Source organism: Macrosteles quadrilineatus, unplaced genomic scaffold (assembly GCF_028750875.1).
Source record: "Macrosteles quadrilineatus isolate MER2022 unplaced genomic scaffold, UCM_ALF_1.0 Scaffold_6__1_contigs__length_79288215, whole genome shotgun sequence".
Classification (NCBI taxonomy): Eukaryota; Metazoa; Arthropoda; class Insecta; order Hemiptera; family Cicadellidae; genus Macrosteles; species Macrosteles quadrilineatus.
This window is the reverse complement of record NW_026542599.1, coordinates 53,394,157-53,418,851: the sequence shown is the minus strand read 5'-3', so window position 1 is coordinate 53,418,851 and position 24,695 is coordinate 53,394,157. Positions and strand designations below refer to the sequence as shown.

Sequence of the window (24,695 nt, the reverse complement as noted above, 5' to 3'; positions counted from 1 at the left end):
AGGATGAACTTTGTATTAAATGTTTTGCAACATAACCTCGAACAAGAATTTCGTTTTAACCCTAGAAAGACAAAAGGAAGAGTCTTCATTGAGACTCAACTAGAAAAGTTCAAGAAATATATAATAGTATAATTCCTTCAAAGGTATTCCCCTAGTATTTTACTCTAAGACAAAAGTTGGCTAATTTTGTACTAGGAGTGATGGTATGGAGTAAAGTACCCTTCAAACCCTTCTTACCTTGGTACTCTCAATTTCATTTTTTTATTAGGGTTTCATTAGTGAGGAAAATTACAGCAATGAAATAAAAAACACAGGAACTATAAACATGTTATTTTATTATAAAAATATAAATAGACAGTGTGAAATTACTAACATTTAATAAATAGTTAACCAAAAGTATTGACTTATTAGTTTAAAGCTATGCAAGTGCATCATCCACCCTGTCAGTGCTGGACCAAGTCTTGAGTCTAAGGCTTCCACATTTCAACCGCGTTGTTAGCGCAACCCACCAAGAGAACAGGATCAGCAAAATCCATCTGTAAAATATAAATCATTAAGTTAGTTGTGTTGTGGATGTATTGCTTGGACGACTTTAATGTTTGCCCAAAACAGGGGGCGGCTCCAGAGAGCCCGGGCCTACCCAAGGTGTTGGTAGATATTTCAAAATTATAAATAAATAAATAAATTGATACGTAAATAAAGGGAAAGCATTCAAACCTCTAATACCACAATCAAACTCTTTCTTGATCTTACCCAAAAAATTATTCCTGGAGCCGCCCCTGCCCAAAAATGACTTTTTGAGATGGGTTGACCAAGTCATAATTAATGAGATGAACACATAGGAGACTTTGGGATTGAAGAATAGATACTTTTAATTTCCATCTTGGTATTCAGCTTGAATACCTCAAGGGCTAACTTATCCTAACCGAACCCAACCTAACGTTATTTGATATTTATCGATGTAACTACTTCAAGGAATAGCAAAACATTTATTAGTAAAAGTAAATATAAATACAAAACCTTTCATGAATTCAGTACAATTATTTAATAATTAATCTAATTACATGGTGCCGAAACCCACACGGAATAGAAATAAAAGGTATTATTTTAAGGAAGATGATGATATCAATACATACCATACAGACAAGGATAGTAATGTAAAACCACCAAAATGTCTTGTGGTTTCAAGTACTCAGATGGCTCCTTCTTAAGAAATGGAAGCAACAGTGGAACTGGTACTACACAGCTTCTGGCCTTGATACGAAATCAAATGCAGTACAGGTAGCATCATTTATGTCTAGTTTAGGCCCAGATGTTATAGTTAGATATAACAGTTTTGGTTTCATGGATGAAGAAGACACTGAATTAGATGAAGTTGTTCAACGATTTGATAAGTCTTTTGTTGGTAATCTAATGAAGTATTTGAGCGATTTTTGTTCAACAAAATCACCCATAAAACCCAAAGTTTTGAAGGTTTTTTTGAAAATTTGTTAACCAAGCTAATTCTTGTAATTTTGAGCAACTTAAAAACAGTTTGATTAGAGATAGAATAGTAATGGCACATCAGATTCTAGCTTAAGGGAAACGTTACTTTCTACTGATAACCATACCCTAGATGATGCAATTAGTAAGTGTAGGGCACATGAACAAGCTAAGACACAACTAGCAGAAATATCCTCTGGCAGCCCTAAAAATGTTAATGTCGTTAAAAGGGATGATTTCTTTTCTAGGCCTACGTTACAAAATTCAGTCTTTGACTGTAAACGTTGTGGTTTACAACACTCTAGAGGCCAATGTCCAGCTTTTAATCGAACTTGCAATCAATGCTTGACTGCAATGGTCATTTTCCTAAGATGTGTAAAACTCAAAAGAATCTCCCTAGTAAGAGTAAAAATACTGATGTTTAGAGGTTGTAGAGAATGAAGATTCTGATTATCTGTTGCATGTTGATTGCATCTCTAACCCAGTCAAGAATCAAGATTAGACAGAACCCTTAAAATTGTAAAATAACAAAACTGTGCAGTTTCAATTAGATACTGGGGCTCAGGGGAGTGTTGCATGACGTCCAAGTGCCACGACATCCAATGATATTATTCAGTGCCACGACGTCCAAAACACAATTTTTGAGTTTTTGCACGACATCCGATTCAAAATATTTGACTGTTGCACTATGTCCAAGTGCCACGACGTCCAAAAGTACTGTAACTTCAAAAAATATAGTCTTTCTACAAGCTTTGGACGTCGTGCAACAGCGCAATTTATACTTTTGAAAAAACTTAGCATTAGCACCACGTCCGAAGCTCTGTTAAGCCAGTTGCACGACGTCCAATATCTCAGCGCTGTTGCATGACGCCCAAAGCTCCTGCATACGGAGTGTGGTTAGATTAGGTTAGTTTAGTATCCAATAAAGACGGTAAAACAGTACTCACAGTGTGCATGCGCTTTGGACGTCGTGCAACAGCGCTGAGCTATTGGACGTTGTGCAACAGACATAGCAGGAGCTTTGGACGTCGTGCAGCTGCTACTTTTTCAAAGAATATAAAGTGTGCTGTTACATGACGACCAATCCCATGACGTCTAATGCTTGTAAAAATACTATATTTTTTGCAGTTACTGTACTTTTTTACGTCGTGGCACATGGACATCGTGCAACAGTCAAATATTTTATATTGGACGTCGTGCAACAGCTCAAAAATTATATTTTGGACACCGTGGCAATGCATCCGGGCTCAGTTATTTCCGCAATGTTATTTCCCAAGATTTGGCGCTAGCTTGTAATCTTAACATTGTACCTTCTGGAATTAAATGCCTTGTTTCTTTTAACACCAATAAAACGCCAGTTTTGGGTGAAGCCATTTGTCCAGTTGTAACCAAAATGGCTCATAAAGACACTGTCTTGTTTGTAATAGTTCCAAATGAGCATCAATCAATATAGTAAGAGTATCAATGTGAAACACTAGGGTTCGTCAAACGGATTGCTGGTATAATTGATCAGTCTATAAGTGGCTTATATGATGGAATAGGGTGTTTAATTTCATTTGAGTATGACATTGATCTAATAGTTTCAAAATACACCCACCCAGGCGAATGCCTCATCCAATACGTGACACAGTGAAAGCAGAATTTGGCCAAATGATAAAAGACAAGATTATTACTCCGGTAAGTGAGCCTACTCCTTGTGTGTCTCCTATGGTCATAGTCCAACAAAGAGACAAAATCCGTCTTTGCATTGACCCAACTGATCTTAACAAAAATGTAAAGCGTAGACATTACCCATTGGCTACATTAGAGGACATCTCAGCTAGATTGAATGGTTCTAGTTTATTCACCATCCTAGACTGTAAAAAAGGGTTCTGGCAGATAAAAGTTACAAAGAGAACCTCCAAACTACTAACTTTTTCAACACCTTGGGGGCGTTACACTTGTTTACGCGTGCTTATTGGTTTGGTGTCGGCCCCTGAAGTGTTCCAGTATATTATGTCAGACTTGCTCAAAGGAATTAAGAATGTAGAGTGTTAAATGCACACAACAACACAGTACACAGTAACAATGAACAAGACTTGCAAAAGATCACAAATGAAGTAATGACAAAGCTGAGTGAATCAGTACTTACACTTAACAAAGTAAAGTGTATATTTCAGACCAAGGATTACAGCTGATCCTGACAAAGTAGCAGCCATTTCAAGAATGAAGGAACCCACAAGTTTGTCTGAGCTTCAGAGATTTTTGGGTTGTATAACATACTTATCAAAATTTATACCAGATGATTCGGTTGATACTCAACCTCTAAGAGTTCTCACTGAGAAAAATGTGGCCTGGTTCTGGGATACACCACAACGAGAGGAATTTCACAAGTTAAAGCAAAAACTGCAAAGAACTCCCGTGCTTCGTTACTATGACCCCAACTCTTCTGTGATTCTATCTGTGGATTCAAGCAGTTATGCAGTAGGTGCTGTTATGTTACAATCTGGGCAGCCCGTAGCTTATAATTCCAAAGCATTGACTAAATCCCAACAGAACTACACTCAACTTTGACATTCGCAATACTGACTGCTTACAAAAGGTTTCATGAGAATGTATGGGGATGCAAGGAGTTGATAATTTAATCAGATCATAAGCCTTTAGAGGCTATCTTTAAGAAACCGTTGTCGGACGCTCCTCCCAGAATCCAAAGAATGTATTTGGAAATATTAGATCAACTCACCGCCGTGATCTCGCCGTGAGTCGATGACAGCCGTGTGATGAGCCTGGGAGGATTAGTTGTCGTGTGAACACGCACTGACGCGTCCTTGGATCCAGTCAGTATAAACCCTGGGTCGTGCCACATGGCTGTGATACTCTTATGGGTATACACCCCAGTGGGTGACTGGTGTCCCAAGTCAAAGCTCTGAAATGTTACACAGTCCTTTAATTGACATTAAAGTTTGCAAGAAAAAATTAATCTAACTATGCAAGTTTCCCGGGGTGAATACTATTTTGTACATAGCACAGTGAAACGACATGGTAATTTTACACTACTCACGTTAACAACATTAAATGGTTCGTGGTTCATATCGAGGATGTGAAGCCTTCCCATTGTGTCGCCAATGAACAATAAGTTGCCTCCACTGTAAGACAAATTCAAGGGATGTCCTTCTTTTGTAATCTGCAACAAAATATTGAGCTTTATTTTATTACTATTGTAATAATAAAATACCACTTTATGCTAAGCTTGATCAAAAAAACATTCTTTGATAACAACAAGAAAGTCAAAATATTGATAAACCTTACACTAATTGCACTTGTTTTTGCTTCAAAACAGATACTTTTTTCTTTGTTTAGTTGTTGGGGTCTAAAGAATAATCTCCATTCCCTATAGACGGAAACAATATTTAAGTTTTAATTCATCTAATTTTTCAGTTATAATAGCAAAACTAGTTGTCAGCCTATCAGTTGAAAGATGCCCACCTACCATCCCATCCACCATCTCCATTCCCTATAGACGGAAACAATATTTAAGTTTTAATTCATCTAATTTTTCAGTTATAATAGCAAAACTAGTTGTCAGCCTATCAGTTGAAAGATGCCCACCTGGACGGCTTTGTTAAAGTTTCATGAGATGGTGAATTATAAATATTCCATATCTAATCAGTAGTGATTTTATTATTATTTGTTAAAGAGGTCCTCCTTTTACCATCCCCAATTAGATGTTTTATATTTTTGTACTATGAAAAGTACAAATTTTTAGTTATCAATTTGATTCACTCAATGGCCATTAAAAGAGTTAGGCCTAAAAATCTTCAGGTCTAAAATAGAAGTAAGTAGGCCTATACAACAGTTATGTTTTCTCTGAAGTAGAGGTGGGCTAGTAAATTTATGAGTCAAATCAAGTTTAGCAAAAAACTCACGACCTTCGAGCTTTTTCCAGTTAAGTATTTTTTAAGTAAAGGCCGTTTAGATGAGTAATGCTTTCTAACAACTGGTTAATGTTACACGCACCATGTTACAAAAACTAGGGTGTGGACTGTCAACTTAAAAAATGCACTAAGGTGCTATAGTATGCACTAAAGCGAATGAACATTATAATTTTGTGTGCATAATTAATATTACAGTAATTATTTTTAAGTTAAAAGAACTCACTGTACTGTCAAGGACCAGTGTAGCTACTTAAAACAAAACTAATCAAAAAGTAAATACCCCATCCGCAGCAAACCTGCAGACTAAGCGAATTTCCACTGACTGAAATATTTCCTTAAAATTGTTACATTTGTTTCCTATATAAATAACATTAATTTGAATGAATACTTATGTTTGCTGCTACAGGGTAGGTAATAAGGTATAATAAGGTAGGTTTTTGTATTGAAATATTGATAGCTTGATATGAAATAAACAAATTTGCAAAATTCGACAAAAATATATCCATAAAAAAACAAACTGTTTTAGTCTACTTGTTTTCCATAAGAATAAAATTGAAATTTTAAATTTACAATTTTTTGGAATTTTCTCCGTAGGCCAACTATTAGGCGCATATCAACGCTTCAATATAGGCTACTAAAATATTAGTTTTTTGAGCTCTACAAAATGGTTTGAAAATAAAATAAATAGCAAAACGTTATGTTTTTAGGGTCAAAAATGAGAAAAACCAAATTTTACCCTATAAACCCCAGTTCCCATAGTCCGATCGTGCTGGTTCACGAACTCATTAAAATAAATGTAGGTTTACAGGTTTGTATGTTTGTACCAAATTTAATCAAAATTGGATTATTTTTACTTAAGTTATCGTGCTAACGGACATATATATATATATATATATATATATATATATATATATATATATATATGAATTAGAACGGATGATGTTTTAGGCCTCTAGGGACCTCAAAATGAAAAAGTAAATCGGTTTCGGGTCTAGGTCTTGGCTTATTCCCTATATGGGAAATTTGCTAAAAAAACTAACTTTCAAAGTGACAAGCTTATTACAGTTTTGTTTTGGAAATTTCGGAAAGAAATTACGATAATTCTTTTAAAGCATAAAATTCATAAATGTTGTAAGGCCAATAGGATTGTATTAACATTTGAAGAAAATCATCACTTTCAAGACCTGTAAGTTCCAAATAAGTTGTTAAAATCATTTAACAACCATAAACTTCTAAATGAATACCTAATCCAATGATAAACAAATTTGGAAAATAAATTTTTTAACAAACACTTATACATTTTACAGGCTCTGGTCGGTGTACTTGACAGGGAGCACAAAAACATACAGGTGGTACAAAAACTTAAGAATCAAACCAGTAAATTCCTTACTCCACTAAAAACAAAAAAATCATATTGACGTAGAAGCAAATAAAAAAGTACCTACATGGATGCCGGCCTTAAACACTTTGCCAGCCGTGAGGTCATACACTGAAAGAGTCTGATCCTCGCTGGCGCTCACGATGTAGTCTCGGACGATCGCAAGAGCCATAATACTGCGACTGTGCGCCCTATAGCCAGTGACCCGCTCACCGCCATAACGGGGGTCGAAGATGTCTACCTCAGGAGAAAACAGACCTGCGGCCAGCAAACCCGGCCGCACAGCTGCCGCCAACACAGCTGTCTTACATCTGGACAACAACAACATGTTACTCGTTTTATTGAAAAGATAAGCAATTGTATCAAGGATATCAAATGTATCAAGGGTTTCAAGGGTATCAAGGTGTCAAGAGTATCAAGAAATATGTCTTATTTATGGAAATATTTTAGTAAAAATGTAATCAGACAAGTGAAAATTCTCTTAGTCTGCAGGTTTGCTGCAGCGGGGGTATTTGGATATTTTCCGTTAATTTACAACTATTCATTTTAATTTGTATATAACAATGCACAGTTGAGGTTATGTCTCAGTTCCAACCTATCCTAACACTGTGCAGGTTTTTACAAGTAATTACAAAATTTTAATGAAAAAAATAGTAGTAGACAGTTAACCAACGGAAAAGTTCCAAACTTGTAAAAGAGGAATAACGGAAAAAAATGGAACCTAACCAAACAATCCACACAAAATGAATTGGAAACTAAGCACAAAATACATACTCACTTATATGAAGCCAACTCGGTCAGCCCCTCAGCGAGAGACCACTGTTTCACCAAGGTGTCCCAAGAACATGAGAACAGCTGGTGCATTTCAGTGCAGTATGCCAGATTCCATATCCAGCCGGTGTGTCCGGTTACGTTCTGCACCAACGTCAACTTGTCCGTTGTGTTCCACACTGACAGACTGCGGTCCCTTGACCCTGATATTCCCACGCGACCTCCCTGCGCAAACACAATAGTTGTGTAATGGCATTGCTCCCGGAGGTTTACCAATACGCCAGAAAAAAACGTTTTGCATGACGGTTCTGTATCTGTAATCTGATCTGAGGTGAGAAACTTCCTCATATAATAAATAATAACACAGTAGACGAACCTAGCTATAGAGAATCAAAATTTTAACACACAGAGGACCGTATAGTACTTATCAAGCAAAGAAAAACAATACATAAAAAGTGTTTAAATGAAAAGGATAACTAAAATGATAAACAAAAATAGAAAAAAATAATAGAAAACACGATAGAAACGCCTGCTTATGATGGTGGCAAAACTACAACGGTACACTTTGATTTTGTTACTAGTCAGGGTAAAAAATTTCAGCAATAAACTCTTATAAAATAAATTCATCATCACCATAAAACAAAATTAAATTTAAAAATACCCCCGCAGAAGCAAACTTACAGACTAACCGAATTTCCATTGGCCTGATTTGATTTTCAATAAAATCTATTTCAAAAACATTAGGTTTAACGAGTACCAGTACCTATGTTTGCTGCAACAGAGAGGGTAATAAAGTGTATTTTTCAGTAAAATATTAATACCTTTATAAAATAAATACATTTGCCAGGTTTTATGAAATATATCAATAAACTAACAAACTACTGTACAACAGTTTACTTATTCTCCTTAAAGGAATACAAGGGAATTTTAAATTTAGTTTATTTTTTTTCATGTTCTCTGTAACCAATAACCGTACAAAAACACTTGAATAAACTAAATTATTTGTTCTTTAAGCTCTTTAAATTGGTTTAGAGAGCAATTGGGAAATTTTATGTTTTCAGGGGACCAAAAAAGATAAAACTTTTATCCAACTTTTACCCCATAAATCCCCCTATAAAACCCCGTTCCCATGGTCGGATCACGCTGGTTCGTAAACTCGAATAAATGTAGGTTTATCGTAGGCGGAAAGTAAATCGGTCCAAGGTCCAGGTCATACCATGAGACCTACAGTAATAGCTTATTCCCTATATGGGAAATTCACTCAAAAGACAAAATAGTTAATCAACTTCCTGGACAGATCTTCAATTCATAAGTACAGCACCAGAAATAAGCATGAACTAGCTTGGTTCTCAACTGTCTTAATTTATGTGACAATCTAACACGTGACCATTGTCAATAAAGTAATAGAGGTAGAGAAGTTAATAGTTTACTATTTTATCAAATAGGTATTCATCCTGTGTTACTATTAGATTAATAAATGTGTTAGCCTACTGTATTGATGAAGTCGCTACTTACCTTTCACCGACGTTATATTCGTGTACAAGTTTTTGGTCAATGAATATTGTTAAATTTTGTAACGTAATGTTTCATGTCATTTTGTATTGTTTACAACTTTTGACAAATTCCACCATAAAGCATTCGGAAAGCAGCAAGTAAATAATTTCTCTCTAACAGATTAGCAATTGATTTAGGTCTAACACATTGATTGTACCTGAATAAGCTTAACAGCATCCACAGTAGAGATGTGTGCAGTGTCATTAGACCATTTGCTGAAATTGCTTTCTTCCTTTGACCATAAAGTAAAAGCTCGGTCAATGTGAAGACACAACGAAGTGCTGGGAATGTCACCATCTGTAAAACAACACACTCTTAGTATGTCTGTAAAATAAAAGTAGGACAATCTTTGTGCTTAATTTGGGCTTTATTGGTTTAGTACTTTAGTCGTGGCAGCCGAACAGACAGATAGCACCTGAATTTTATAATAGTACTAGCTGCTCTACCTGTGCTTCCTAACGGGAAGAAAAATCAGTTTCATCATGATTAAAATAGATTAGAATAAATAATTCATCATATATTTTTAGATTAAGTAATTCTACCACATAGTTGTGTAAAATATATTTCATTTCTTTGGATCAGCTGTCTGAAATTGTGAAATGAGCATTTGGCAGTTCTGATTGTTTACATTTATATGTCATAGCAAAGATGAACATTGTGAATTTTCTCATGCTTCCATGGAAACCAATTAATAGTCCTTGGAAACTAGATGTTCTAACTCATAAAGCAATTAAAAAACTACAAAGAACATTTCTAATCTCACAGTATAACTTACAAAATATTTAAATTATTGTCACTTTAGGGTTTGAAAAAATATTTTTGGACAATAAATTCAGCAGCTGTTTGAAATCGTCCAAGATGACCGCTAGCCTCCAAGGACTCTTAATATGTACTTTTGAAAACCTTACCTCAAAACGTTGGACATCCAAGGGGCGTAGCCCGAGAGGAATACAGGAAAGTGAATAGTCCTATGCCATTCCTAGATATGTGGACCATCTTTGTGCTTAATTTTGGCTGTGTCGGTTTAGTATTTTAGTTGCGACAGCTGCCCAGACAGACAGACACCACCTCAATTTTGTAATAGTATAGATGGATAGAATATATATGGATAGAAGTATTAATTGATCTGCTAATGTTAATCTAGAACCTAGGTTTAAGTTGCAAGGTACCTAATCTACTAATTGAAATACAGTTGGTGTGATCTGTCCTCCAAGACAAAGAGTGCAATATAAAAACAACAAAGTTTTAACTTAACTTATGTTAAGCATTGAGGGTAAAACAATAGTAGGCTAAAGAAAATGCTAAAACTTACCTTTATAACACAAATTTCCTGTAGGAAAATCAGGCCATCTGTGTTTCAGCCAAGTTCGCCAAGTAGAATCATCCGTTAATATTTCATAAAAACTTTTACAAACATATTTCAAAGACCCTGTCAACTCTTTTCCATCCAAAAATGAGCATATGTGAAGAAAAACCTGTAAACAGAATGAATAGACTATTGTTTGATGTAGATTTTAATCATAAGTGTGTGAAAAGGCCTATTATGTTGTACATTGTACATTATTTAAATCTGCTAAATATGGATTTTTTCCACACGTAGATAGAACAAAATACAGTCTGTCTGTGGTACCACAACTTGAACTTATTGGATATTGGGGGTTGTTCTATATCGAAATCAATACAATTTAAATAAAAATTTCACCCAACAATCTCAGGTTTTAACGACATTCTCGGTAACTAACTTCTTACTGGCACATCCCAAAAGGACTAAGAAAAATACAAAATTTGAACTTGATAGCTTAAGATTTTCAAAATCACACCTCATTAAACTATACGGTACTAAAAACAACCTGTTTATAACTTGACCTACTCAATTTTAGCACCTCTCAAAATCAAACTTGGAAATCAAACCAAATCAAATCATGTTTATTATTAGCACATAAACATGCTTTTTTCATCATTAATATGCGACTCTACCAGTGCGAAGTAAGCTGTTTTGGCCACAGATAGCCTATGTAGTTTATTCTTCTGACGACATATATTCTGGCACTGATTTTTTTGCTTAGGTGGTTGATGTGCTCATTCCATGTTAGTTTGTTATCAAGGATAATACCGAGAAATTTTAAGTGTGGTTTTCTATTGTTACATCCTCTAATTAAGGGACTATGTCTTTTTTCTTACTGAAATTCAGAGTTGTAGTTTTTGTGGGGTTTATTGCTAAGTCATTGTTCTTTGAGTAGAGGATGGCTTTATTTAAGATTGATTTTGAATTAAGGTAAAGGCTTTGGGCTGTGTTGTCATTGATCAAAATGGTTGTGTCATCTGCATATATGATTGCAACAGCATTTTCACTCTCAATTTGTTTGGGGAAGTCATTAGTCAATAGGATGAATAGAATCGGGTCTAATACAGAGCCTTGTGGAACTCCTCTTGTCAGCTTGCTTTTTGAAGATTTGAAACTTGCTGTGACTTCATTTGATGAGTTTTTCAGTTCCACGACTTGTGAACGTCCCATAAGGTAGCTTTTGAACCATTCTAGCGCTGAGTTTCTTATACCGAGTCTTTAGGGTCTGTCTCTTGCTTAGTCCTTTCTGCGTCGGCAGCGACATCACGTCGGATTGATGGAGGGGCAACCCTATGATAGGATAGAGTTTGTGTACTGGGGTTGGTTTCAAACACCCAGTTACAATCCGAGCCATGTCATTGACTGCAATGTCAACCTTTTTTGCATGTGACGATGCATTCCATACTGGTGCAGCGTAGGCCTACTCTGCAGCCAACACACTGAGCGCTAAAGCTGAGGTTCTGAGGACATTAGGGTTTCCTGATAATATTATTCCTCGCTGAGACTTTACCTCTTGTCGCAATGCAATGCGCCTTAAATGTCAGAGTGCGGTCCAGTATGACACCAAGATATTTGGGTGTAGGACAATGCTGAAGACGGCAACGACCAACCGTTGCCAAATGCTACACGTCAGTATATATATATATGCCGATGATACGGCGGTGGCGGCACAAGGTAGGAGTTTTGAAGAGGTGGAACAGAAGCTGACTATGACTCTAAATGAACTTTCCCAGTACTATGACGCAAATCACCTCAAGCCGAACCCTGCTAAGACCCAAGATTGTGCCTTTCAACTAAACAATAGAGAACCAAGCAGGCCGTGAGTTGAATGTGAGGTGGCGGGGAGACCGTCTTCAGCATTGTTTTAGATGTTAAAAATGGCTTTAGAAAGTCACCAAACAGCTTTGAAAATACCAAATTTTCCCAGGGGAGGACCTCGGTGTTGCTACTTTTGTCTTGCTACTGCCTTGTATTATATGGGAGGCTATGAATGTACCCAACTAGGCCATGCCATGCCATACCTAGGCAGTTTAGTCTACCCTAGTATTTAAAAATTATTATAGAAATTGATTTTGGCCTTAACTTAGAGGTTTCAAAGCTGGTATTAGCCTTTACCTGATGAGGAAAAAGATATTTATCAACCTTTTAAAGACTATTATAAACAAACAATTTAATTAGTAAAAGTAATGTTTTTGCTGAGAGAAGGTTTTGATTTTTCCTCGGACTAGTTATTTTAGCCTAAGCTCACCTCAAGCGGAATTGTATCAAGTGACGGATATATGTTCTCTTCACTATCAACCAAGTTTTCATCGCTCATACTGATACTGTCATACCTTACATTAAAAACGAATAAGTATAACTGGTCGTGTAGGCTAAGTAACTCAATTAATTTTTATATTGACTCACGACCAAACGGCAAACTTATAGAATTAGCACCGACTTAACTCAAACTTAGCACTTAGCAGAAGCAAGCAAAGCAAAAGCAAGAGCAGAAGACCATAAACGGTAAATGACATATCAAATCAACAAAGAAATGGGTCAGCCGGCACACCCATAGAGTAAGGAGAAAGCTTTTTAGTTTCTTTTTAGCACATAAATGTAATTTTGGCATTGGTTTTATAAGCTTATGTAGTCAATGTGGTACAACCACCAATGATATAAAAACTAAAGTTCAAAAGTTTTTTGTGATTTCACCCATAAAAATATCATAGTTTCACCCACGCTGTCGTCCCAGCCATACCTTGAGTAGATATCCACGCTCAGCTATAAAAATCTATAATACGCTGCCTACTCGAGTGCGGGAGATGGATCTCGTTATCTCTTTATAAGAAAGTACTGAAAGATATACTGATAAATAGGCCGAAGGCCGCTGTACTCCTCGAAAGAACTTGAGGATGAGCCCCTCGTGAGATGAGTGTTTGTCCACCCCATTGAGATAAATAAATTATTACTGGAGTCACTACTCTCGGGTATGTTTTATCTAAGGCGGCCGTGGTTAAACATTAGAGAAACGCGTGCCACTGTTTTTGCTGGTTTGTTTTCGGTGTTTCGTGTTGTTAGGTTGGCCGTGTGGTTGGTGGGATGCTGTCAACTTCCAATTCATTCTAACCTAACCATACTATTTATTTGGGGTTATCCGTTATTTCACGGACTTGTATCGAAAACTTATTTAACTTATTGCACGTGAAAACCTGTGAATTTAATGTTATTTTGAAACATTATACATTTTTTTGATAGTAAATAAATACTAACTTATTTACCTCTTTTCAAGCTATGATTAATGGTAAAAATAGTCAAGTTTCCTGGTTTGGAGATCCTGGGTTGGATGGTTTAGTCTTAGGTTTTTTAGTGTGACCTTGGTTTAGCCCTATGGCATCTGATTAAAGAACGACCATCGGTTTGATCTTGTGAAGATGGGTTGCTCGTTTTGTTTACAACATTTATTTCTGGTTCAATATTACACTATTCACACAGAAGTTTTAACAAAATATAAAAAAAAGGTTTCAGCATTCTGATCTGACACATACTTTCTCCCGTAAGTTTGTCAACAACCTTTATCATGTGTAAGCGGTGAGAGTAAATATACGGAAATGGGATTTGTACAATTCTGTTCAGAATTTAAAGTACTATAAAACTATAGTTATTTGTGTAACTAGTGGGCAAAGTGGCACTTTGCTGCAAAGGCCTTTTGCATTCGTGTTACACATTATATTTTTCCTACAGTCACTATAAAGCATACAAATAATTAGTCTTTCAAACACTATACAACACGTGTTTAGGTTCAGATGGCAACACAGATAGGTGCCCTAGAGAAAGTAGTATCACTCCGCTATTTTTGCTCGGCAAGAAATGTGCTCCGCGTTTTGAGAATATAGTTCCGTATGTTTTTGTAATTAGAAGTTGTTTCCGCACCTAAAAAATGCTTTAAAGGTATTTTCTTGTTTATTAAGATCGTAGGAATGTTTTAAACGTTTAAAAGAAAGTTCAGAAATACCGAAACCACAAATACTAGAAATGGTTATTTGTGCAACTCGTGAGCAAAGGGAGCAATTGACTCACTCGAGAGAAATACTTACTCACGAGCCGTAGGAGAGTGAGGAACGGTTTCTCGAGTGAGTCAATTGCACTTGCTTTTTGCGCCAGCTTTTTTGACTTCTTACAGAGGAGTGTGCTTACTGCAATGCCAAACAGTTTATTTGTGAAACTAATAAAACATCCATGTGTTGCTATAATGGAAGTGTTAATATTGAAACATTACATTGTCATCCTAATTTATAGAACTTGATTTCGTAACTAACATTCCCAGACAGCACACTTTATCCCAGGGACATCCCGTAGTAGTCCCATATGTCTTACCAGGCATACTGGTTGCCATTTCTTTCCAGTTAGTACTAAAATAAAGTGTTTTTATTTTCCAATTAGTACTAAAATGTAACCAGAGGGAGGAAATAAATAGCCAAATTTAGCTCTTTGTGATTATTTATTTTGACTTTGGCTATGGTAAACCATATGAAATGTACAAACAAACCTATAACTTTTATCAACCAAATAAAAAATCGCCTAACATTACATAAGAAAAATCTAAAAATTCAGTAAAAAATAGATTTCTGATAAAAATAAAATACAAATAATCTAAACTAAACACTGATGTGGAATGTATAAGTCAGCCACACCCCGAGTCTACTACGACGCGATTGAAAAAATACTCTGTCATGTACACAAACGATACACGAGCGTTAAGTAAAAAAGCAGATGCAGACCATCCTCATCCTATTTACACTTTCTTAGAAAGTAGTCGCTAAAATTTATAAAACGCGATGCAAAACCAAATTGTGCAGGAAACAGAAGTTGTGCAGTTTTACGACAAAAAGCCACACACGTACATCTATGCCTTACCTAAGGCACTTGTGCTATAAGATCAACATGGAAATATACATTAAATGTCATATAAAAAGCTTTAAATATAAATATCGATAAACCCTAATAATAATAAATAAAGATGTAATACTATAGACAAACAGGGGTATTAACAGACAGGGAGGGAGGCGTGGTCATACAATTTGTGACAACAAAACAGCCGCTTAAAGCTTAAGTCTCGGCACGGGCCTGGCCTGCCTGGATTAAAACTATCAAACTATCACAAAAAAAGACAAAAGAACACACTTTGAACACTCGACAATGATACACGGACTAATTTACAGGAACCAAACCATTTTAAACTAAACTAAGAAAATTATTGGACAAACAAAACTAAGTAGATCAACTTATTTTTTACAGTCTTTTAAATTAAATATCTTTATCGATCCTTGCAACACAAACTAACTTGATCCCCCAGAATCTAATTTGGACTACCAATAAATTGGTCCCACAGTAAAGATTGAAGTTTTTTTAACTTTTTTGACTTGTAAAACGATTAAATTGTACAACCATGCCCGAATAACACGAGAAGGGAAACAAATATAACAAGACTGTTGCTAAAGTATACAAAACAAGCGAATAGCAGTATTCACGTATCCTTAAACACATTCACTCGCAGACACGCACACACCAGCCAGAGCGAGGGCAAGCAGGTTACACAAAATTGTTCTTCGGCATTTCACATTGAGGGGTTATTGAAATTTCATGAAAGCACCAAATCGTCCTTTTCGTAATTGGTCGAATGAGTTTCCCAAGTCCGTCTAAACACTGAATACACTTTACAACCCGACAAAAGCTGCCACTCGTAACATCACAGTAGTTTACACAAAACAGAGCAAAACATGGATACAAATGAGGGGTTATGTCCGACGTAAATACATCGCTGTCATGAGTTAAAAACACAAGTGAAGATGGGAGATTGAAAGATGTGTCGTCTAATCTAAAGATTCAACAATTTTAATTCAACTTTTCTTCAATTTTAGAAAGGGTTGTACGAATTAACACAATTTGTATGAATACTTGTATTAACATTACCATGACCTTGTACACATGACCACTTGTCACTACAATACAAAACACTATTGAACAATTCAAAAGTATATTTCAACAAATCGTCACATACTTTCATGTCCCACCTTCAGCTTTAACAAAACTATAAACAAACACTAATTACAATTGCATGTGATTATCATTGTGCCACTTAAATGAAGATGTGTCGTAAAAAAGGCAGTTGAAAACGGTTTTATACAACCGAAGACCGGTTTGTGCCGATTCGTATGAGCATATTGAAAGAACAAAGAACAACCTACACTACGACTACATTGTAGAGCTATCACTTGTGTTGCATTTCATCTCCATCAACGTTTTACAAATATCAAAAACCACCTAACAAATAAGTAGACAATAGTTTAAATACTTTTCACAAACAATAATACTTTTTTTAAACATATTAACTGTACAATAAATTATAATAGCTGCAAATTTATTGAATATATTATAATTAACTCTAGTTTAAAACCTATTAAAACTAAATACCTACAACAAAATATTTGCGGAGTCAAGTTGGTAAATGATAATAAACACTACAAGTCGTTGTAACCTTACAAGTCCATAGTTAATCTTTCAAAATCTGACAAGTAACTGCTAAACAAACAGTACGTTTTCATCCCCAAAAATGTTACTGAAATTTTTTAAATGCCTCCATAGTAATCCTTTGTTGCTGTAGTGGCAACTAGTTCCAGTCCTTAGGTTGAACCATCATCAGGTCTACAAGAAATATCTAGTGTTTGTTTTCTTATTGAAATTTATTGACAACCTTCAAATGAAGTGATTATTTTATACTCCTTGTAGGTCTGATGATGTTTCAACCTAAGGAATGGAACTAGTACAGCAACCGAGGATTACTATAGGCAGGTATTTACACCATAAGTATTAAACAGTAGTCCAAAGGCTAATCAACATTTTTAGTTTCCGTATCGTCAAAAGCACAACAAATATCAGTAGTGTCAAAAATTTAGAATTAAGTTACTTCAAAAGTTGACCAGTGATACTTTCATCGCACAACTTGACTCAGTTTCGTCACAACCGAGGATAAGACGACACAAGCAACAGCCCCGTGGTTAGGTTATGTTAGGACGACTAAACGTAAGTTGCGATGGCAGACATTGTGGTGGACGGAGGCTCTTCTTTCTTCTTCGGATTGCCGGGCCCGTACTGGCCGATGAAAGACCCGTCTTCTGTAAACCGCCCTGCAAAACAACAAGTTTTTATGTTAAACATTTTTTTACTTATGCATATGATCCAAACTATAAAATAATATAGGTCCAAATACTAATGTAAAATAATCCAATAAATCAACTCTTTGACTATGGATTGAGCGATAGAACTAGATATTCCATTTCCTTGAAAGATGTAGCCAGTTAAAAAATTAACACACCGTAGAACCTTGATAACAAGTCTCTCATCGGGATTAATAAATAAGACTTGTTATTAAGGTTTACTTCTTATCGAGGTTTGCAATAACATGTGATTAAGGGTAATATAAAAACAAAGGTGTTTGAAAATATTTATTTATAAAAATAATTTATCGAGGTTCCACTGTTGTTGAATTCAACCACTGAGAGCACTGATGTAAACAACTTCTGTTGTTGGATTTCTGTCGAATGAGCCAATTTTTTTTTACTAATCCATAAATTGAAAGGAACAAATGTTGAACTATAGCATATCTTAAGCTACCACCAAACCTAAGGATAGAATGTCAGATTCTATTGATGATCAAAGGTGTCACTTTGCCCATAGCCATGTAAACAAACAATTCGAAGCATGTTTGACTAGATGTTATTGTATTTCTTTACAGTTTGTAATTTGTTAATTTGTTAACACACAATATGGGCTTTGGAAATGTATCTATTCACTTTGGTATTACATTGAGTGTACTAGTTCTAGTTCATACAAGGGTTAGGCCCCCAATCAGTACAAAGAATAAGGAATCTACTAAACCGTAGTTGATTAAGTTAGTTATTTAGACTAAACAATTATCATGCTGAAAATAATTTTTGGAGAAAGAATAAAAGTCACACTCAATAAATGGAACATGCACATGCTTACAATAAACAAGAAAAGTGATGAAACATGATATAAACTAAGAGTAGGCACAAAAAAAGGCACAATTTGATGTTCTTGAGTCATTAATTTAAATGTCTAAAAATGGATAGGTACCTACCATTGGTTTATTGAGAATAACTTTTTATAATAAGTTACACCAGATACTTTTGAGTAATAATGAAACATATTTTATCAAAGTTAATCAGGAAACCTTTTAAAAACATAATAGACTGGTAAAATACAAGAAAAACATTCTTCTAGCTAGGTTATAATTTTGTTATAAGATACAGTGAAAACACAATGAGCAAACCTTTTTATACTAATGTTGCGAATCCACCAGACGATGTTTCTCCTTGTTTTTTCTGTTTGCCGTAAAGCCCAATAAATGAACCATCTTCGTTCATTCCTTCTACATCATGCATAAAACACAACAAACTAAGTAAAGGCAACACAAACAACAAAAACATAAAATGAAATCAAATGGAAAAAAATGAGACAATAAAATCCTATGAGAAAATTTGAAATGAAAATGTGCTTGTTCAACATAGAATGCACATGCAACATACTTATCAACACTATAAGTAGGGCGAAATAAATTACTTTAAAAACAATACAAATAAATGGTAAAATATTCAAGAGGAATACACAAGTTGTGCAAATTTTTATCAATGATGCATTCAACTCTTGGCTTTTGCAATTGACTTTTACCATTGACTATACACAGAATAAATCTTTGTGTGTAGATGTTACCAGCAAAGTAACAGTATGCAAAGTATGCAGATATTACATGCATCGCCTGAAGCTTCTAGGAAAAGTAAGAAATTGAGTACTGTAATAAAAAGACGATTTTACACACTTAAACTAGGCATTGTGTATAATGCCAGTAGCATGGATAATCTAAAGAAAGTTTAGAATCAACCAAATTGTTCAATAAAATGTATAGATGAATAATACAAATTATAATATGTTTATTCTATAAACAAGTGTCATAAAAACTTAGGGATGGACAAGTCTCCCGGCTAGGATACACCCTGTTGGACTTATTGTCAATTTTTGAATACTAAAATATTATTTGCCACTTTGAATTACACTTACAGATCAACATAAGAAAAAATAACAACTACAGGCTCAAAAGATAACATTCGCCTTATCCGTTAATTCACTACCACTGTGTTTTTTTTTGTTAAAATATTAAAATTCTAACAGGTATTATGACATAATAATTTGTACAAATTCTTTTTAGGTTATTTCATGTTAGGTTGGGATAGAACCCAGACATAACCTAAAACTTAAATTGTGTATTGTTGCATACAACTCATATAGCGGTAGTGAACTAACAGACTGACTAAAGTATTAATTAACAAGACAACAGATCCTCATAAAATCTGTATACCTGTGTCACCTTCCCCATACTCGGCCATAGAATCTGTGTCACTCTCCGGCGCAGCCTTGGGATCACTACTCATAGAGCCTCGCCCATGTGACTTGGAGTCCAACCTAGAAAGTACAACTTTTTTTCACAAATCCCTGGCAGATTTTCGCTCATTGCCTTTATGAATAGTTATGAAAACAAACTGTTCTGAATTAAAGACAGTTTGAGCTAACTAACTTAATTTCCGAGTGTCATACGGGCTCACAGTTAGTTATTATTAAAACAAGAAATGCACATTACTTCTAAGATACCACGATTATACAATACACCTGCTGTGAAAGTGCAAATAATTATATATAACTGGTTTAAAATAGAAAGCAGTATTTTATTCACTCCCAAGTACTGTATTAGACCTGCTAGTAAATCGAATGTCAATATTATTTGTGTGAAGTTTGTAAAAAATGAGAGGAAAAACCTGTCAAATTTTTAATTATATTTCGTATCAGGAATTGTAAACATCACTATGCAGTTTTCAAGCAAAAGAAAACAAGTACCCACAATATATTTATTCAGGTAGTCTACAGTTTCTTCAAAGTCCCTTACTTTTATGACAAAGAGAAGAGACAAATGAGTCCAAATGGGAAGATGTTACAGTACTATCAAAAACATAACATTTAAATACCATTGAAGACTAAAAAACCCAAGCATTAGACATCACCCCATTATGTCTCTGTAAATTAATTACACTACCCTAGAAATTAAAAACGTATATACTCACGGTTGGCTGTACTCGGGGAAGCTGGTTTCGTCCGGGTAGTCATGACGTCCGTGGGCAGCTTCACGTTCGTGCACCGCATACTTGCCTCCCCGGTTACGCTTGACTATGCACACCAATATGAGGACCAATAGGAGGAAGGCAATGGCCAACATCATGCCGATGAACCATCCGGCAGTGGCTACGTCTTCCCTGCGCTTGATCACTGGGCCTGCTGTGCAAACATGGGACATTAGCAACTAAAACAGTTATGATATGCTGCTGAAAAACCAGGGTATATATTTAAGAATGAGTGTCGAATAAACTGGATGAAACCTTCGTTATAAAAAGAATCACCTAGTTTAATAAAACAGGTGAACTAGACAGGTACATTTATTAAAAGCCTATAGATTAAGGATAGCTTAGTCCAGTTTTAACCCATTCACTTTTAGACTTTCTCAGGATCGAACTAGCAACCCTCTGATTACACAGTAAGCGCACAATATCCACTCAGCTACACTGTGTCTGAGGTAACACTTTGAACGAATTGTTGTTTTTTTTAACTATTTTTATTGATTTCACAGTCATTAAGAATCAGCTGAACAAAACCTATCTAGTATTTTGTAAATCTCACAACATAGAAGCTACAAGGGGTAGTTTGGTTGCACACAATTGAAAATTCAAGAAAATTTCAAAATCTAAATGATAGTTAAAAATATAAAATAAACAAACAAAAAAAGGTTTACAAGAGCAGTTTTCTAGTTTTTCTCAAGCAACACTGTTTGTCAAAGGTAGAGAAAACGCATGCTTGGAGGTACAATGTGAATATTAACAATTCTAACTACAATCAATAGGCACAGAAGTGAGGAAAAACGGCTTCCTACTAATTTTGGCAAGCTTGAGAATCAATAAAATATCTAGAAGTTTACCACTAAGAAAAGTGACACTAATTTAGGCATTGAGAAAAGAAAACCCATTTGTTTTCATTTGTTGAAAATCGCTAGTTTTGAGAAAGAGCATAAAGAAAATACACCAACACCCTCTCTCCCATCTTCTGAGGAAGTGGGGAGCGAGCTGGTCTAGTGGTACAGCCCAGGGTTTCGATCCCAAAGGTCCCGGATTCACACCCCGTGGATCACCGATGGATTTTATCTATGTAATAATGCTGGGACCCCCTAGGATTAGACTGAAGTAATGTGTAAAACAGTTCTGGGCTAGAGTCTGGTGTCCTAGGATGTGAAGGTAGGACTAAAAAATATCGTCTGAAGTAGACAGGTGGACACTACAAAGCACGATGAAGGAAACACGTTGACGACATCCTCATGCGGCCACTCTATATCTACAATACTGACTAGCAGGCAGTTCACCGTCAGTTTCGACGATCTCCAGCTCCTGAACGTCACTCTCCTTGGTGTAGTCTCCGTCCACAGCCACTAGTTGGAACTCGTATGTCTGACCTGGGGAGAGTGGCCGCATTACCAGGTAGTCTTCGTCCATCTCGTTGTCAGATATCGTCCACTGAGAGTCTTCCTTGGTCCTGGAATTTATAATTTATTCTTTTAGAAAATGGGTTGGCAAGGTTTTTTCTGAACCCTTTGAGTGCTGTAGCTCCTAAGCCATACCTAAAAAGACTCTAGGTGATCTGAAAAGATATTGTTAAGCCTGAGTAAGTCATATTTATATTTTTTTTATTCAAGTAATTTTATAATGTAAACTAGTAATAAATAATAATGTTATTTGTATTAAGGCTCACCATAATTTTTTTTTAATTGTAAGAAATTGTCACCTAAACTGAACCTATTGGCTTCAAACACTAAATAATCATTCAAACGAACTGCAAAATAACAATTCACAATCGAAGTAAATACTTCAAATGAAATTTCTCTTCAAAACAAACAATAGCAAAAATCGCAAACGTCACTGTTTTTGTTTAGTCTTGACGTCACTGAAAGAATAAAGAACAGTATTTAACCAGCCAATAAGTCCATGGCAAGCATGCTGCTTCAAATGCAGTGTCGCCCTCAGCAACGCTTAAGCAAATAACTACATTGTCACTGTGAGCTATGCCATAATGCTAAAAGAGTTGATGTGCTAGTGCTGTTTGATAAATAGTGACATGACTCCTCTCAATTCAGGTAAGTATTTTACAACAGCACTGGGAAAACCTGTGTAAGTACCTGCAATTATGCAATCCGAAAAAGAAAACAACGTACCCTTAAATATATCCTACCTAGAACTATCTTAAAGGTAGAACGATTAAAGTTTTGTTTGATTCTGTTATGACCTTGGACTCAGTACAGTGAGTTGTCAAACCACAGTATTTCAACTAAGTTACTGAACTCACTTGTACTTGACGTAGAAGTGTGATCCAGGTTTGCCCTCCAAGTTAGGCATCCAGGTAACCTTTACATGGCCGTAGCCATTGTTGTTCTGATAGGCCTCCTGCTCTAGTCGGAACATAGGTGTGTCTGGCGGTGCTGACTGTGAACCTCGCGTCCGCTGCTCTATGAAGTAGCTGGCAACCAACAAACTTAGTTTGTAAAATTGCAATGTATAACATTACCCTTACACTCTGCACACCGGCATACTCAGGGTGATTGATTGAATCAAGGCGGACGCAGCATGTGGGCTTTTTGCACTCAGGGTGTGAATCAGTTCTGCCAAATAACCCTAGACTTTACAATGACATTTTTTCATAATGATCTGTAATATTTATAGTTTATAAAATGTTGGGGAAAATTCCTTGAACATGAATTGCTCTAAATACACTGTAGGCCTACAATTTTATTTTTGTTTGGACTTGACACCAACAATATAAAAAGACATTTAATTTAATGCTTTTCAAATTAAAATCCTTTACTTCTGTGAACCATTAGTAAAATAGCTTGACTTTGCGGTGACTTTTGCTTTCAATGGCCAGGCCAATAGACTACCAATGCGGACTAAAACAATTACAGTCCCTAGTAGTGATGGTCAAAACCAGAAATTTCAAATCTCAAAACCGAAACCGAAACTTTAAAAAATTGAATCCCAAATCTCGAATCTCAAAACCTAAACGTGAAACTTTTTTACTTAGCTGGTTACAAAGGTCAAGGTTACAAAAAATACACATAATCATAATATGTTAAGTATGCAATCAAAACTGAAAGAGATCGACTCCTCCTGAGTTTAATTTTCATCTGGGAAAATTAAATAATTTGAATTTAGTTTGGTTTTGAATTTTGAAGTTTTTTGTAGAAATATAATATAATGTTCAATAGAATTAAGCTATATATTGTACTCACTCCTCTCCCTCGCCAGCATTGGTTGTTGCCTTAATGTGTATCCTATACTTGGTGCCCGGCTCTAGTCCGGCCAGCTTGGCCCTAGTAGCGTTAGGGTCCGTGATGTGCGGCTCACGCTCCATCAATGGTCCCACCCTTGTACCCTTGACTGTTTGGTAGTACACCTTGTAGCCAGTCAACACTCCATTCTCCTGCTCAGGCTTCTTCCACACCAGGTACAGCGCAGACGAGCCCATCGGCACCGCCTCCAATGACTGCACTGTGCCTGGCACTGGAACCATTCAAAATTATGCTAAGCATACCAGTACCACTTTATACATATCTGTTAAAAAAAAGAAAAAAGACAATATAAGATCAAATAGCTAATTCCCTACTTTAACCATTGATTAAACTGTAGCAAATAGTAAACAAGTTTTACCTCCTTCGGGTGTGTCAAAGCTGAGTGTTTCGCTGGGAGGACCGTTGTAGCGAGAGTTGTAGACCAACACCCGGGCGTAGTTCTTGGTGTGAGGCACAAACCTGTTGACCAAGGCTCTTGTTGCGTCCCCCTTCACATGGATCTCCCTCATGCTAGCCTCTCCCTCACGATCCGTCCAAGTCTGGACCTAAACAAACGTACAACGCTTTAAACTCCATGTATGGCTTGGGTAGATAAAATATCCATATTTCTATCATTGTGTTTCCCTTATATTATGAACAGAAAATTCAAGATATTTCAAAACTAGGTTAAAATTGACAAAATCAAGTTGGCCCCAAAATCGGAAAGTATTGGTTTATAAATATTATCGTTATACTACAATCTGTTAATAATATTGTATG

At 35.8% G+C, this 24,695-nt stretch overlaps 2 protein-coding genes across 6 annotated transcripts in view; both read right to left on the bottom strand.

The window, feature by feature from the left end:
* Positions 1-318: 318 nt before the first annotated feature.
* On the bottom strand, positions 319-12,923 carry LOC128996744 (F-box/WD repeat-containing protein 9-like). Its single transcript, XM_054422196.1, has 8 exons — positions 12,693-12,923; positions 10,412-10,574; positions 9,257-9,396; positions 7,553-7,770; positions 6,842-7,085; positions 4,523-4,645; positions 4,205-4,387; positions 319-536 (listed from the first exon to the last, which is right to left on the bottom strand). The coding sequence occupies exons 1-8, from the start codon at positions 12,759-12,761 to the stop codon at positions 468-470; spliced, it is 1,209 nt and encodes a 402-aa protein (XP_054278171.1). The 5' UTR covers positions 12,762-12,923; the 3' UTR covers positions 319-467.
* A 1,982-nt stretch (positions 12,924-14,905) lies between these two features.
* The window catches only part of LOC128997198 (neuroglian), a 52,312-nt gene continuing 42,522 nt past the window's right edge, over positions 14,906-24,695 (bottom strand). Inside the window, exons 19-26 of one of the 5 annotated variants that reach the window (XM_054422795.1) lie at positions 24,295-24,481; positions 23,877-24,147; positions 22,937-23,107; positions 21,945-22,129; positions 20,617-20,827; positions 19,860-19,963; positions 18,777-18,875; positions 14,906-17,610 (exon numbers count right to left, since the gene is read on the bottom strand). In XM_054422795.1, coding sequence (XP_054278770.1) covers positions 18,781-18,875; positions 19,860-19,963; positions 20,617-20,827; positions 21,945-22,129; positions 22,937-23,107; positions 23,877-24,147; positions 24,295-24,481 — 1,224 coding nt within the window. In that variant the 3' untranslated portion in view covers positions 14,906-17,610; positions 18,777-18,780. The remainder of the gene's footprint in view (positions 17,611-18,776; positions 18,876-19,859; positions 19,964-20,616; positions 20,828-21,944; positions 22,130-22,936; positions 23,108-23,876; positions 24,148-24,294; positions 24,482-24,695) is intronic. The other 4 variants (XM_054422799.1, XM_054422794.1, XM_054422797.1 and 1 more) reach the window with 4 other exon arrangements.